The 13,759-nt window shown below is 39.6% G+C and overlaps 2 protein-coding genes across 2 annotated transcripts; both read right to left on the bottom strand.

Annotated features, from left to right (window-relative positions):
• On the bottom strand, positions 1-1,696 carry b3gnt2l (UDP-GlcNAc:betaGal beta-1,3-N-acetylglucosaminyltransferase 2, like). The gene has a single exon (XM_008297183.1). The coding sequence runs from the start codon at positions 1,642-1,644 to the stop codon at positions 352-354; it is 1,293 nt and encodes a 430-aa protein (XP_008295405.1). The 5' UTR covers positions 1,645-1,696; the 3' UTR covers positions 1-351.
• A 2,562-nt stretch (positions 1,697-4,258) lies between these two features.
• On the bottom strand, positions 4,259-11,939 carry napab (N-ethylmaleimide-sensitive factor attachment protein, alpha b). Its single transcript, XM_008297182.1, has 11 exons — positions 11,703-11,939; positions 9,755-9,834; positions 9,528-9,644; positions 8,736-8,782; positions 8,550-8,627; positions 7,775-7,830; positions 7,556-7,640; positions 7,365-7,469; positions 7,212-7,280; positions 5,906-5,956; positions 4,259-5,512 (listed from the first exon to the last, which is right to left on the bottom strand). The coding sequence occupies exons 1-11, from the start codon at positions 11,798-11,800 to the stop codon at positions 5,411-5,413; spliced, it is 888 nt and encodes a 295-aa protein (XP_008295404.1). The 5' UTR covers positions 11,801-11,939; the 3' UTR covers positions 4,259-5,410.
• Between the last annotated feature and the right edge of the window lie 1,820 nt (positions 11,940-13,759).

The following is a 13,759-nucleotide window of genomic DNA, read 5'->3' as shown; positions in this document are numbered from 1 at the left end:
GTGAATTTTTTTATTGTAAATTCAGTGATGGAATGGAAAGAAGATTAACGGCACATCTGAGTGGTATTATAATTGATTGGAAGTGATAAATTAACCTTTACTTTTTTCTTTTTTTAAATCAAGCTTCTACATGTTTTGCTATCAGGACACTCAGTTCTGGCAAAGCTGTTGTTTTACTACAATTTTCCAAACAACTTCTGTAACTGATGATTGACTCCAGAAAACATATAGTAGTAGATCAAAACCCTCCATGACATTACATTCCTCCTTGGGATATTGCTTGAAGCAGAGATGGCTTCGATACGCCACTGAACTCAGGATTTTTCTGTCTTTTGTTGCTGCTCCTTTCGTTCAACAAGTCAAAAAGGGGCTGTGAATGCCCGTCCACAGCTTCTTCATCTGCTGTGGAGAGCGCCGGTGAATCAGAAGAAGATCTTTATGCACGCACAGGTTCTCGCGATCTTGCTCCTTGACGTCAAAGGTCTGAAATCCTGCATGAGCCTCGGGAGTAACTCCTAGAGCCTTGAAGCACATCGCGATGTAGACGTCGTCGATGGGGAAGAAAGGGACCATGCGTGACACTGAATACAAGGGTTGCAGCAATGCCCCGGAGATGAGAAAGCCGCCTCCGCCGGCGTAAGCAGGGTACGGGCCATCGTAGAAGCTCAGGGGAATGAAGTATTTGCTTTTAGGATCTCTGAGGGGATTTGCTGAGCTTATGACATGTCCAACATACAGCTGGGAAGCTTTCGAAGCCTCCAGAGACTCCAGGTACCTGAGCAAAGCAGGTGTGTTGACGAAAACATCGTCATCCCCGCTGAAGATGAAGGAAGCGTGAGGGCAGCTTTTGCGGGCCCACTGGAGGAGCATGTTCATTTTGAGTGTCAGGTTCAAGAGGGATTCGCGGAAGTCCCACTGCAGCAGGTCTCCGTAGTGTTTGGCTTCAAACGACAGCAGCGGACTGAGGTCAGGGTCTTCCAGAGGGGAGCTTCCCAGGAGGAACACCAAGCGAACCCTCAGTCCACCCGGATACACCCCCTCTCGGCCCCACGTCTCCCGCACCGCCTGCCTCTGCTCAAAGTTCCTCGGAGTCGACTTGATGGCCAAAAGAAGGAAGGTGTCGTTGCTAACGTTGGATTGATTGATCAGGACCGGAGGAGACCTGCAGTTCATTCCCTGCAAAAAAGTCTGAAACAGCACGGGGTAGGAGGTGAAGTCGTGCATGTTGGTCTGCAGAAGCTCCTGATTCGTCTCCCTGCAGCTAGACCAGTGGGGGTCGTGTCTGAAAGGCTTTTCTCCTTTCTCCACCCTCCTCAGGGCCGAATACAGCAGGCGGTTCCAGTACGCTCCATTCTGAGGGATGGTCTGTCTGAGGCTGGACACGTTGTAGAGTTCAGACGGAGGCATGGTGGAGACCTCCAGCACGGGGGGTTTAATTCTCACATCGCCCGTGGTGGAGACCTCCAGCACTGGGGGTTTAATTCTCACATCGGCATCGTGGACCTTGAGGCCGCGCTGCTTCAGGAGGTCCTCCATTCCGGCCTTGTGACCGTGGCTGGTCTCCAGGTGCAGCGACGAGTAGAAGAAGACCAGGAGCAAAGAGACGAGAAGAACCATAGCGGTGCAGGTTTGAATGCGTCTCATTGGCTCGAGGTAAGTAAACCAAGCTGTGCGGTTTGTCGCTCTAGAAGTGGATCATCTTTCAGGGGAGATGGTCCATGTGTCGCCTCCGGTTACGCAGACTCTGCCAGCAGGTGACACACTGGATGTAGCTGCCAACTGACAAAAATTCAGACATGACAGGACACCCAGACGGAAATCAGCCTCAACAAATTGTGAATTCTACTCTCAGACGGGTCTGTTTAATCGTCAGACTCCACTTGACATAATGATAACTTCTTATATTAAAAATAATAATAATAATTTTGACCAAAAGACATTGATTCCCCACTTAATATATTGGAATGCATACTTGGCTTCATATTGTCCTCCTTTCTTAATAAATAATCTCCTTTAACCAACACAACAGGCAGAACTAGTCAAGCAGCTTTAACAGATTGTGTTGCGACACGTGCGGATATGCTCAATTAATGGTATGAATATTTCATGTCACAATGAAACTTAATTATTTAGACCTCATAATAGGCCCATTGTGGAAGTAGTGTGAAGTTACTTGTACTTTTGCTTGTGCCTTTTCGATTTCTGCCGCTTTACACTTCTACAAAACTACAGTTCAGTCGCAAATATTGAGCTTTTTACTCCATTGGATTTGTTTAATGGCTTTAGTCGCTTTGGAGATTTAGTTTTAAAGTGAAAAATATAATCAACAAATAGATTGTGATGTAAAATCAAAGATCAAGTAAAGATATGATTCTGAAATATGACATTATTCAGTGGTAGTAATTTCACTTTTTGGTACTTACAGTATACTTTGATGCCCAGTTTACTTGTAACAGAGTACTTGTACACTGTGATAGTTAGTACTTTTATTTGGGTACAACATCAGAGTATTTCTTCCATTTTTGGTGGAATTACTCTAAAACAAATGACTTGCACTATATTGCACAGCTTAGTACACAACAACAACAAAAATAATTACCCTGTGGTGTTGATTTTAAAAAGTTACACAGAGATCCTTAAAGACAAATATCTGCAATAAAAAATAAATCATAAATCAATATTATTATTTTTTTCTTTTGGATAATTTTACATTTTAAAACCAGTATTATTCCTGATCATAATTATGACATAGATAAGAATATCCTGTTCTGCATTATAGGTTTTGCATACTTCTATTTTTGGTACTTTAAGAATAATTTATGCTCATAATTTTGTACTTTTACTTAAACATACATTTAAATGGATTCCTTTCTTCTGTATTTAACCACAATGGTACTTGCACTTATATTTTAGTACAAAATCTGACTATTTCTTCCTCTACTGGTGGAAATATTCTGAAATATAAGACCTTTCTTACTATACTGCTCATCAAATAAATACAACCGTTAGGCTTCAATTTTAAAAAGTTACGCAGAGATCTTTCAAGACAAATATCCACCATAAAAGCATAATTTATCAATATTATTTTCCACTTTGACAGAGTTAATGTTTAACATCGGTCCTCGTCATAATGACCACATATACAGTCAGTTTCAGGATTTTAACTATTTAAATGTCAGTTTGTTTAAGGGGAAAACATATCTATTTTTCATCAAATACATTCTAGGAAAATGTTATGACAGTCTGGGATGTGTTGATTGGGAAAAAACATTCATTTTAAAGCATTAATATTAATATTTGTTGGAGCAGTTTAACATCACATGATCTCATGTTAGTGCATGTAAAATGTCTCCTATTGTGAATTCCACCACTCTGCATATGGAGGACTATAGGTACTTCAAGAATATTTTGATGCCAATACTTTTGTTTTGTTTTGTTTTGTTTACACTAAATTCATTAGTTTTACTTGTAATTGTGTATTTAACCACTGTGGTACTTTTATTTAATTACAAAATCTGACTACTTCTTCCTCTTCTGGTGGAATAATTCTTAAAAAAAAAATAAAATAAAATGAGTTGGCACATTATATAGGCCGATTTAATAAGCAAAATAAATCCAATGTAATTAAAAATATAATATTTATACGAGGATACATCCTGGAGGGGAGAATTCTAACAAAAATGTTCGGTTTCAGTGCAGATTTTTTGCGCATCTTTCCGTTAAGTTTAAGGGGAAAAACAGAGTCGTGCAGCGCAGAAGTGGCCGCAGGTGATGCGCTTCAGAAAACTGCTCTCCAGTGTTTAATTAGAAGCAAACCGACTGGGTTCAAATAACAAAACAGAGCCGTCCTGAGGGGCTGCAAGCATTAAAAAAGCGTCACAATGAACGAAGAACACACCTGAGCTCAATGTGAACAGGTAGAGGATAGAAACAGGGAGCGAATTCAGTCATTTAAAGACCTTTTTCGGACTCATTACAAACGCACCTGGTGACACCTTCAGCAAAGTCACAAAGGAGATAATTCAGCATGAAATACTCACTAAAAGCCAATGAACGCGCTCCGAGCAGAAAACAGTCTGAACGTATCTCCAGCTCCAACCAGCAGATCAACAGGTGCAGAAAACCGCATCATTTAGCTTCCTGACCGCATATTTTCTTTAAAGCGGATCCGACGGAGCGATGCTTCCACATGCAGGTGCGGATCCCCACATGAGGTCACGTGACCCGTTCACACAGCAGAGCAGAGGCCACGCCCACGTGCTGTTGTCAGACATGTTTATTCAAACGTTTGACAGGAAACATCACAAATTATTTAAGACCATTTGTCTGCTGACAGAATCACCAGGAGGGGGAACATGAGCACAGTGTTCAGATCAGTAAAGCTCACTTTTTTTTTTTCTTCCATGTATTGCATCTCTTGCAGGCCTTAAAAAATAGATTATTTATTTTTTTTCCCAGCCTGGTTACTCATGACAAAATGACATAATCAGACATTAACAAAAAAAAACAAAACCACACTCCTATACAGTGGAAAACGGCTGTTCTAGGTTCCTCATCCATACCAAACCATGCAAATGTTCACAAAGGTGACTTCCACCTTCTTTTTCTGGAATAAAAGCACTTGAAATGGAAGTGACGAAAGCAATTAGCAAATCAATTCCCAACGCTTATAAAAGCTTTTTTTGTTGTTGTTGTTGTTGAAATCTTCATCGAATCGAGCTGTTCACGTCCTGAGAACTTCGCAGTGTAAGGCAGAGGGAGCATTAGCTGTGGAATAACCTCAGAAACTCTTGGCCTCTCTGCTCGGAGACGAACTCTGCAGCTGAGATGAAGCGCTGTTTAATTAGAGGCGCCCTGATGTGACCGACACAGCACTTCAAATAACCAAAAACCAAGGTGAGTGCTTTAGTCAGTCCTGGCATTTTGGTTAGTTTAGTTTATTCTGAAGCACATTTTGGAAAATATATTTTTGTAGATCCAAGTGTTAGTAAGCTGGCATCCTCTCATCCATTTCATAACAATGAAAATAAAATAAAATCTTTATGATATAAGTGTGCTGGTATGAGCAGTTTGGTACTGAAGCCCAATTATGAATACTTTAACTAATATTGGGCCAATACCGGTATCATAACAATACACAACTAACACACTGTGTGCAGAGTGCACTCAGGAAAATAGTGTTTACACCTATAAAAGGTCAATTTTTTTTTTTTTTTAGAGAACTGTGTCAAGTGGATTAAAAGGCAAGAAAAATACTGCAGATGGCAGGAAGGAAACACAGTATCTGTGAATATAAGGGCTAATGGTAGGAAAAAATTAAGAACGCCGCTAGAATGGAAGTGAGAGGCTCAAGGCAAAAAGAGGGATGCGAGTCGGTTTCCGAGGGACTGACGAGAAACTGGGAGGCGAGTCAGCGGAGGTCGCTCTCGTCGTCTTGTATGGTTTTCTTGATGCGGAGAAGCATGGTGGTGAGCCACTGGTCCAACCGGGAAATGGTGTCGAATTCCTTCACCTGGAAATACAACAAACAAATACCTTAAATGTCAGAAAAAAAAAATACAAATCCATATTTAAGGTTGTCTTTTTTTGCACAAAACAAACCTGCCCGACAACTTAAACAGAAATAAATATTGTCTGTGAAGATTCTCAGTCATCCAGGTCATGGTTATTCTAATAGATTAATCTACCAGAATAGAAATAAATATTAACCTTTCAGATACAAAAAGTCCAAACTGACACACATGCATTTCTACACTAAGGAACACTGTGTCTATAAATGCTCTAGCCACCAACTAACCCTTAACTTTTTTTTTTCTCAGCTTTTATTGCTTTAAGACATGTGATTATTTTGTACTTTAACTGAGCTCCATGCCTTCATTCTGCTGACAGAAAACTGTCCACTCACCGAATCAGTATAGGCGTCCACGTTTTGTTCTTCATAGGCGTCTAGGAGTTTCTAGACAGATTATAAAACAAAACATTTCTTACAATCCTTAAACAGAGATGTATATTTAAAAAAAAAAAACAAACTGTGATGCAGCTGAGATGCAACAACATCAGGCGACAGTGTAATACAGGCGACACACTTATAAACATAGAATTGAATAGAATGCTTTATTATCACTAAATGAGAAACAACCTCGACAGTTTTTAAACATTAGCCAGTCTTCACTTACTCAACTCAGACAACAGGTCTTAAAAACACTTTATGGGTTTTCCCCTTTTCTTCAATGTGTTATGTAGTTGTGTTTTTGTGCAAGTCTGCAAACTTGCAAAGCCCAAAGTTCACACCAAAGTGAGTTGTACTCTGGTACAGAAAACGCTGCTCCTCACCTGCTGAACCGCCTCGTTTGACGTCCAGACTTCAGTTACTTAACTACGTCTCAGTGTGACACATCTGCATAACACTTCCTTGTTTCGGCAGCAGTCTGTCATGTTTTCCTCACTACAGATGCTTCTTCTAGAGCTGCACAGTATACTGACAGATCAGGGGTGTTGGTATGTAACCAATGTTGCATCATTTTTGTTGGTCCAGCTGACCAATCAGAGCAGACTGGGCTTTTAGGGGAGACTGCATTTAACACAGTTTTACACAGAGGGGGAAAGGAGTTACTCCAGCAATGTGTGTGTGCTATGTGAAGAAGAATGTGTTCTTTTTTTTAACATTAAAGCATGTAAATGTGTTACAGTTGCCCCCAAATTTAAATGTTAAAACCTTAAAATGTACATAATATGGGCTTTTTAACTCTTCTTAGCTGACTGGTGCTTATAATGGCTCCCAGTGTTAATGAGGGGCATTCATCAAACTTGTTTGAGTTATTTTTTTGGCTTTTTGCCTTTTATTTGATAGTACAGTTGAGAGAAAAACAGCAAGCTGGGGGAGAAAAATGGAGGAAGGACCTGCAGGAAAGGGTCATGAGCGGGACTCGAACCCGTGACCTCCACGTTGGGGACTATAGCCCCTGAACATGGGATGTCAGCTCAACTGGCGCCTGATCAAACTTGTTTTTAATTAGCAGCATGTAGATGTGCAGGTCCTGTCATCAAAAGAGTTTCTTTCTTTTTACTGAAAACAGAAAGCTGCAGTGGGCCAGTTTAACAGTTCAGTTCAGCAGTCTCTTGCACTGCTCTCCAACCTTCTCGCTCCATGTCTGGAGGATTACTGTATGTTTTTTTAAGGATTTTAGAGCCAAAATAACACCGAAGCCTACCTTCAACAGCTTGCACTCTCTGGAGTCCGAAAAGGCCGGGAACATTTCTTCATACTTCTGCACAGCAAGCTGGGGGACAACAGGATCAATGTTAAAACAGTGACTTATGTTACAACTGCTGTGCATGAACACAAGTCTGGTGTCACTGCTTACTTTGGCGTTCAGCATGTCTACACAGAAGTGACAGAGCGCCGCCTTGAAGAAGTGATCCTTGGCACTGTATTTCAGGAGCGTACTGTCCATCGCATGGGTCCCGACCTACAAATCACAAAGCGCAGCTCGTGTTTGTTTTGGTGCTACAGAGCCTGGAGCCTCCGATAACACGTTGCTGAGCATCATCTCACCTGCTCATAGATCTCGATAGCTTTCGGGTACTGCTCCAGCTGAGCTGCGTAGGTTGCTACTTTCAGAAGGCACTTGTTTGCTGAACTGAAAAAGAAAATCAGTCACACAAGATCAGAACCAAGTAACACAACAGCACAAATAGAAAGCAAAGACGTAAAATTACAACAAGCTGCATTCATTGGGAAGAAATGAGAAAAAGACTGATTTGAAATAGTCACCTGGTGGATTCTTCCCCTTTGTAATAATCTGCTGCCTGCTCATAATGAGCAATGGCCTGGAATACAAAATATGCAATATTAGATATGACTAACAAACAAAGCTTCAGCGCGTGTCTGCTTCACAAGATAGTTAAGAGTTAAATACAATAAAAACATACATTTTATATTCATAATAGTAGAAGGATTGCACAGTAGTAAATAGTAATCTAATTCCTGCTTTGCATTACCATATTTCATGTTACTACTTAGTGTTATGTGACTTAAATTCAGTGTTTATTATAGAGTTTTTATATTTATCTTATTGAGTATTCTTATTGAAGAACTTCTTCAGAGCTGCTGCAGGAGCAGGACACTGACCATGGTCAGGGACTCCTCACACCCTCTCCATAAACTGTTTGAACTGCTGCCATCAGGCAAACGTTTCCGGAGCATTAAAGGAAGAACCTCCAGACTGATCAACAGCTTCATTCCACAAGCTGTCAGAATGCTGAACTGCTGATCCAGATATGCAAACACTTCTTTATTTAAATTGTTTTAAGTTACTGGATCCTGAAGAAACACTCTCTCATCCTGCCTGTACTACTGTGTATGTACAGCAACATGACAATAAACTTGATTTGACTGATTTGATTTGATTTGAATGTCATGTGGTTTTGTGTTTTAACATTTGCATTTTCTGTGCACCAAGAGGAGCCGTATTCCTTTTGGTTGTATGCAGAGCTTAAAATGACAAGGCTTTCTGATTTGGAAATCTTTACTGGAAACAAAATCTAACCTTGTCAATGTCCACCAGCTCTGTCTCGTATATTTCAGCAATGGAGATATGGTGTTTGGCTGCGATGGTGAAACGCCCCTAAAAACAAAACAAAACAAAAATAGATGTCAGATAAGCAAATCAGATGCAAATCACAATCTCAGTAATTCAAATAAACTATGAGGAGTTCCCTGGTCATACACTCACCATGTCGGTGTAAATCTCAATAGCTCGGTTTAGGCAGTTTATCGCCTCTGTTGGAAAAAAAAATAAAAAATGTAAACACATTTTTCACTGCAATTATTCTGTAAAAGATATCAAGAAAATTAAAATAAACTTAGAATCCAACAAAAGTGAGTTCATTTAACATTGTTCCTGTGCATGACCACTGTATATGATTATTTATTTACATTTTTCTCCAGTGCATTTGTTCACATTCCTTATTTCTAACTATCCTTTGAAAAGACCCATAAAAAATGCTGCTAAAGTTCCTGGCGTGGAACCTCTTAATGGCATTAGATTTGCTGTACAGTGCAAAACTTTAAGGTGCTTTAGAGGTTTAGATGCTTATCCATCATGTAGTGCCATCAGGGAACCATCAGATTGGACCTACAATCATTTTACAGCGCGGTAATGAGCCCAAACATACAGCCAGAGACAGAAATAAGTATTTGCAGCAAGAAGAACACGGAGTTCTGCAACAGATGGTACACTCACGACTCAACCCTGATCTGGAAATCATTTCAGAAGAGAGAGAACCAACAGAGAGAAACCTGAATCTACAGAAGAACTGAGGTAAGTTCTCCAAGATGCTTGGAAGTTTAATGATTTAAAGCATTCATGACATTATTTTTTAAACCATTCTTTCTCTACTTTCAGTTTCTAAAACTTCTACATAGTACTGTACATGTTCCCTGGGACTGGTTAAGATACTTGTAAAACAGGAATTACAAGTGAGCTCCAGCAGCTAGACACCCTGAGGGGATGACCAGTGATTACCTTGTGGATCTGCTTTTTTGAAGGCATTTCCTGCATCTATGAAGTTAGTTGCTGCGTCGTGTTTGCTCTGCATCTGCAGGTGAAGGTGAGCGGCTTGGGAGAACGCATTTCCTGCAGCTGAAATAAAAATGTTGCATGTTAAAGGACTGAAAGCCTGCACACACACACAAGCAAGGAAAGAAACAATGATTACACTTGTTCTTTTTTATCTGTAATAATCATCTTACCACACCAATTTTTGGCCATTTTGTACATGTTGGCTGCCCTCACATATAGGTCACAGGCCTCTTCCATCTTGGAGGAACCCCTGTGTGACAGCACATGTGTTTGGTTAAACAAGAATTGAGGATGCTGTTGCTGGGTGATAATGACAGGTATCAAGTCAATAATCAGATTTTGCTGTTTACTATTGTTCACCCTCGACTTAAAACAGTAACAGTAAAACAAAAAAACAAAAAAAAGGTTCAGGAAGTCATAGAATTGAACTGCCAATTGCAATCTTCTTCAATTTAATAACAGAATGCTTGGCTGGAAAATACTTAATTAAGCTATTTTCAGGTGAACAGTATTATGATGAAATTAACACACCGAGTAACTGTATAACAAAGAAGTTAACAATTCTGCTAATTTTAAAATAAAAACTTTGTTCATGTTATTATGAAGAGGCCTAAGAGTGAAACACAGTATATGACACCGAACATTATTTGATGATTTTGTAAATGATTTTACATTCATTAGAGAAGACTGCAACAAATATACTGACATTAGAAGGTGCTAAATGATTAATCGATGTAGAAACAACATTGCTAACACAATGCAATGGATATACGTTATGCTGTGAGTTTGATCCAGAGTTTATTTCTTCTTCTTCTTGCTATATTTTAATGTATTCATAATGTGCAATACTTGGATGCAGCTCTTGAGCCATGAATGACTTGCACCAGTGACTTGCAACACTTTTAAAAAATCTTTTAGTCATCTTGCAAAACTTTCTACATGCGAGTGTTTTGCACCAAAACACATTCCTCGTATTCGAAAACCTACTTAGAACTAATTCTAATTCAATGCCAGAGATCAACTGCAAAAAAAACCCTTCTACTTTCTTATTTTAAATATATATTTATTATGCTTATATATTGAACACAGGCAGGGCTTCTCCCATGCCATTTTAAAAACAAAAACACATTGGAAGCAATTTATATCTTTAAGTTCTCACTCTTGCATCAAAATATGGAGCAGTTCATATTTTAACAGTGCCTCTTGTAGTAGTGATGCTTCCCGTTTTAAATGTAAAACACAGAAAATAATGAAGTGACGCCAACATTGCAAATCACAATACTTGTTAGGACAATCACAATTGCATATTTTCTGCAAAGCCTTCAGCCCTGTCATTGGAGCAATGTTATGATTACTATTGTGACAATGACTTTAATTCCATGCAACATATTTGAGGTTCACTACAAACTCCGAGTGCAGTTCACAGTCCTCTGGCAGTAGCTTGAACACACAACTAGTAGCCTCTGGGCATACATATGGGTTCCTGTGTAAACAAACACAGTACTGAGAAGTTTAACCTGACGTTTAACAGTGACACTCATGCCCAGCTGTATTAGTTGGTGGAAGCTAATCCGAGATGCTGTCTTGCTCGGTGTGATGAAACTCACAAATCCCCTCCACTCTGCCACTGTAAACAAACGTGAGTGACATGTGATGTGCACTGAGTGACTTTGCGACGTGTTCTCAATAGATGGCGCTACAAAAGCACAACTCCAGCCAAGGGGCATTACATTAAGTGGCTTGAAATGTTGCACAATTCGCAACCTAATCAGGCCCTGACACATTAGTCACCTTCAAATAGACATTGCAGCAAATGACATCGAGTAATTAGTCACAGTTTGCTGCTGCTTATTATCATATTCTATGCTTGTTTATAGTTGTGTGTTCAAGCCGTGATCTGAGGGGAGGACAATGCTACGTTTAGCTCAACAGCTCATACATAAAAACTGAGCTAAACAACCAAACGTTGGGTAGAAAGCATCTCAGTACACAATGATGTTACGTTATGTTGCTGTCAGTAGACTATAGATGCGCTAACTGCCCTGCTGACCACCTTCCGCATAGTTGGCCCTTTTAGCTTGGACGAGCGAAACAGTACACTGACGTTAGCACACTCACCCAAACAGCGCTCCGAAAAACGACTGGGACGATTTCATTTTCTTTTCGGCCTCGGCCATGAGAGCCGTCGCTTCCTTCTCTTTCCCGCTGTTGTCCATTTTCGCGTCACTCCTGTTTATTCCGAGGCAGCGCGAGTAAATGCGAAAGTCAACAACAAAAAAATTGCTAACAGTGCTAAGCTAACAGCAGTAGCAGCAGCTCGCGGTGTCACATCAGCAGCCGCAAAGTAACCAGGTCCTCTGTCACGTGACACGGAAGCGAGAACGCCGCTGCTGCGTTCAGGAGCAGCTAGTCAAAAGGACATGCCATAAACGTATGGTTCACCGCAAACCATGGGGTCTATTTTTAGGACGTTGGTCGCTTTTAAACTAGGTTAAAAGTGGTTCAGAGATCAACAGAGTGAAACGCGAATTGTTTTCATGTACTAACAATGAACATCTTCCTCAGTCACACCAGCACATGCAGGATTTGTGACAACACTTGAAGGCATCTTATTATACACCGATGAGCCACAGAAAACAAAAATGAAACTATGATGCAGGTCACAGTCATAAATGAGTATGAGCGAAAACAATGTTCCCTTTATCTAATGAACATAAGGCTATAGTGTGTGCTGTGAATTATTTAAGCTATTTTGTTAAGCATATAGAAGTTTATACACATAAGTAAACCCTACGTGAATCATGCAAAAATATTTGTGCAAATATAGCAAGCAGTCTTTGGCTATTGCCAGGATTGTTATTAATTCTGCTGCAGTAGATTAATCTTTCTAAATTTTGGTAATTGTGTCTGAGCCTTGCATAATCCATGAGACCACAGTGATAATGTGTGGACAGGTGATGTTGCAAAAGTTATATGCTCAGAAAAGTCAAGTTGAATCAAGTCAAGTTTAGCCTCTTTTGACTGCACAGATATGTATGGAACATGCATTGCCTCAGTGTAAACATGAAACTTTTACAGGGGTAGTTGAGAAATTAGGGTGACAAGAACATTTATTCAACACATGCATTTCTCTTAAACTTAAACTTTTTGATGTCAGGGTTAGTTTTTTTATGCCTATGACCTAGTTCTTAAATGCATGGTCTTGAATAGTGCAGCTGAGAATAACTGCAGTGATTGCAAAGCACTTGGGTGATGATATAGGTCAAAGTTCTCACATCATTTAAAAGCTTAGTTTGGTTTGTTAGGCCACCTAGTTATAGAATCTGTTTACTCTGCCCATCCATGCCAAAATGTTTTGGGTAGAAAACAGTTTTCAGCTCAATCTGAGTATTTAACATTTGCAACACTGAGGACCAAAACCTGTCCCTTGACATTAAAAAAAACATCATTATCCCATCTTCAGCCATTTTAATTCAGACTTAGGCAAATATTTTGCTGTCCTGAAAAAGTCACTTTCTCTAAAAATCCAAATCAAATCAAAATAAACGTATTTAGAAAGCATCGAACATTGAACGTTTGTCTCAGATGCAGATCAGCAAAGCATTTCCTATGATTCCGTAAGACAAACTGCAGTCTGTTATTTCTTTGATTATTTTAGGCATTGCCACAGGCTTGACAGGGAGATTACTAATGCTTTCTGTACAGCTTTTATGGTCTTTTTAATTATCTCATGATTGCATGTCTTTTCATGGTAATTTGAATTTTATGCAATCACATTGTTTATTTTTGATAGTGGTTTCTGTCTTTTTATGGGTATTTTTTTTGTCCTTTTTTGTGTCTTTCCTTTGTGTTGCAGTAATTGTTTATTTGGCTTTGACAAGAAATGCTACCAATCACAAAGCACTTATTTTCTCCTTTTTTTGAGGGGGATTGTTTAGGTTTTAGGTTGTGAATAACTGTTGTTGAATCCCTACAGCTGTGTGGATTGTGTTGCTTTGTGCTGCTCAACTCTCAGTTTACCTTCATAAACATAACAGTGGCTACTTACCTGATTTTGAAGGGTTATTGGTTATACGCTTACTGTTGATTAAGGCACTTAAATCAGGATTAAATGCTTATCTTGTTATTTGTAGAACATGCCCCACTATTTATTGTAATGGTGATGGTTTATGTGC

Source organism: Stegastes partitus, unplaced genomic scaffold, assembly GCF_000690725.1.
Source record: "Stegastes partitus isolate 25-593 unplaced genomic scaffold, Stegastes_partitus-1.0.2 Scaffold1196, whole genome shotgun sequence".
Classification (NCBI taxonomy): Eukaryota; Metazoa; Chordata; class Actinopteri; family Pomacentridae; genus Stegastes; species Stegastes partitus.
This window is presented reverse-complemented; position numbering and strand designations above follow the sequence as displayed.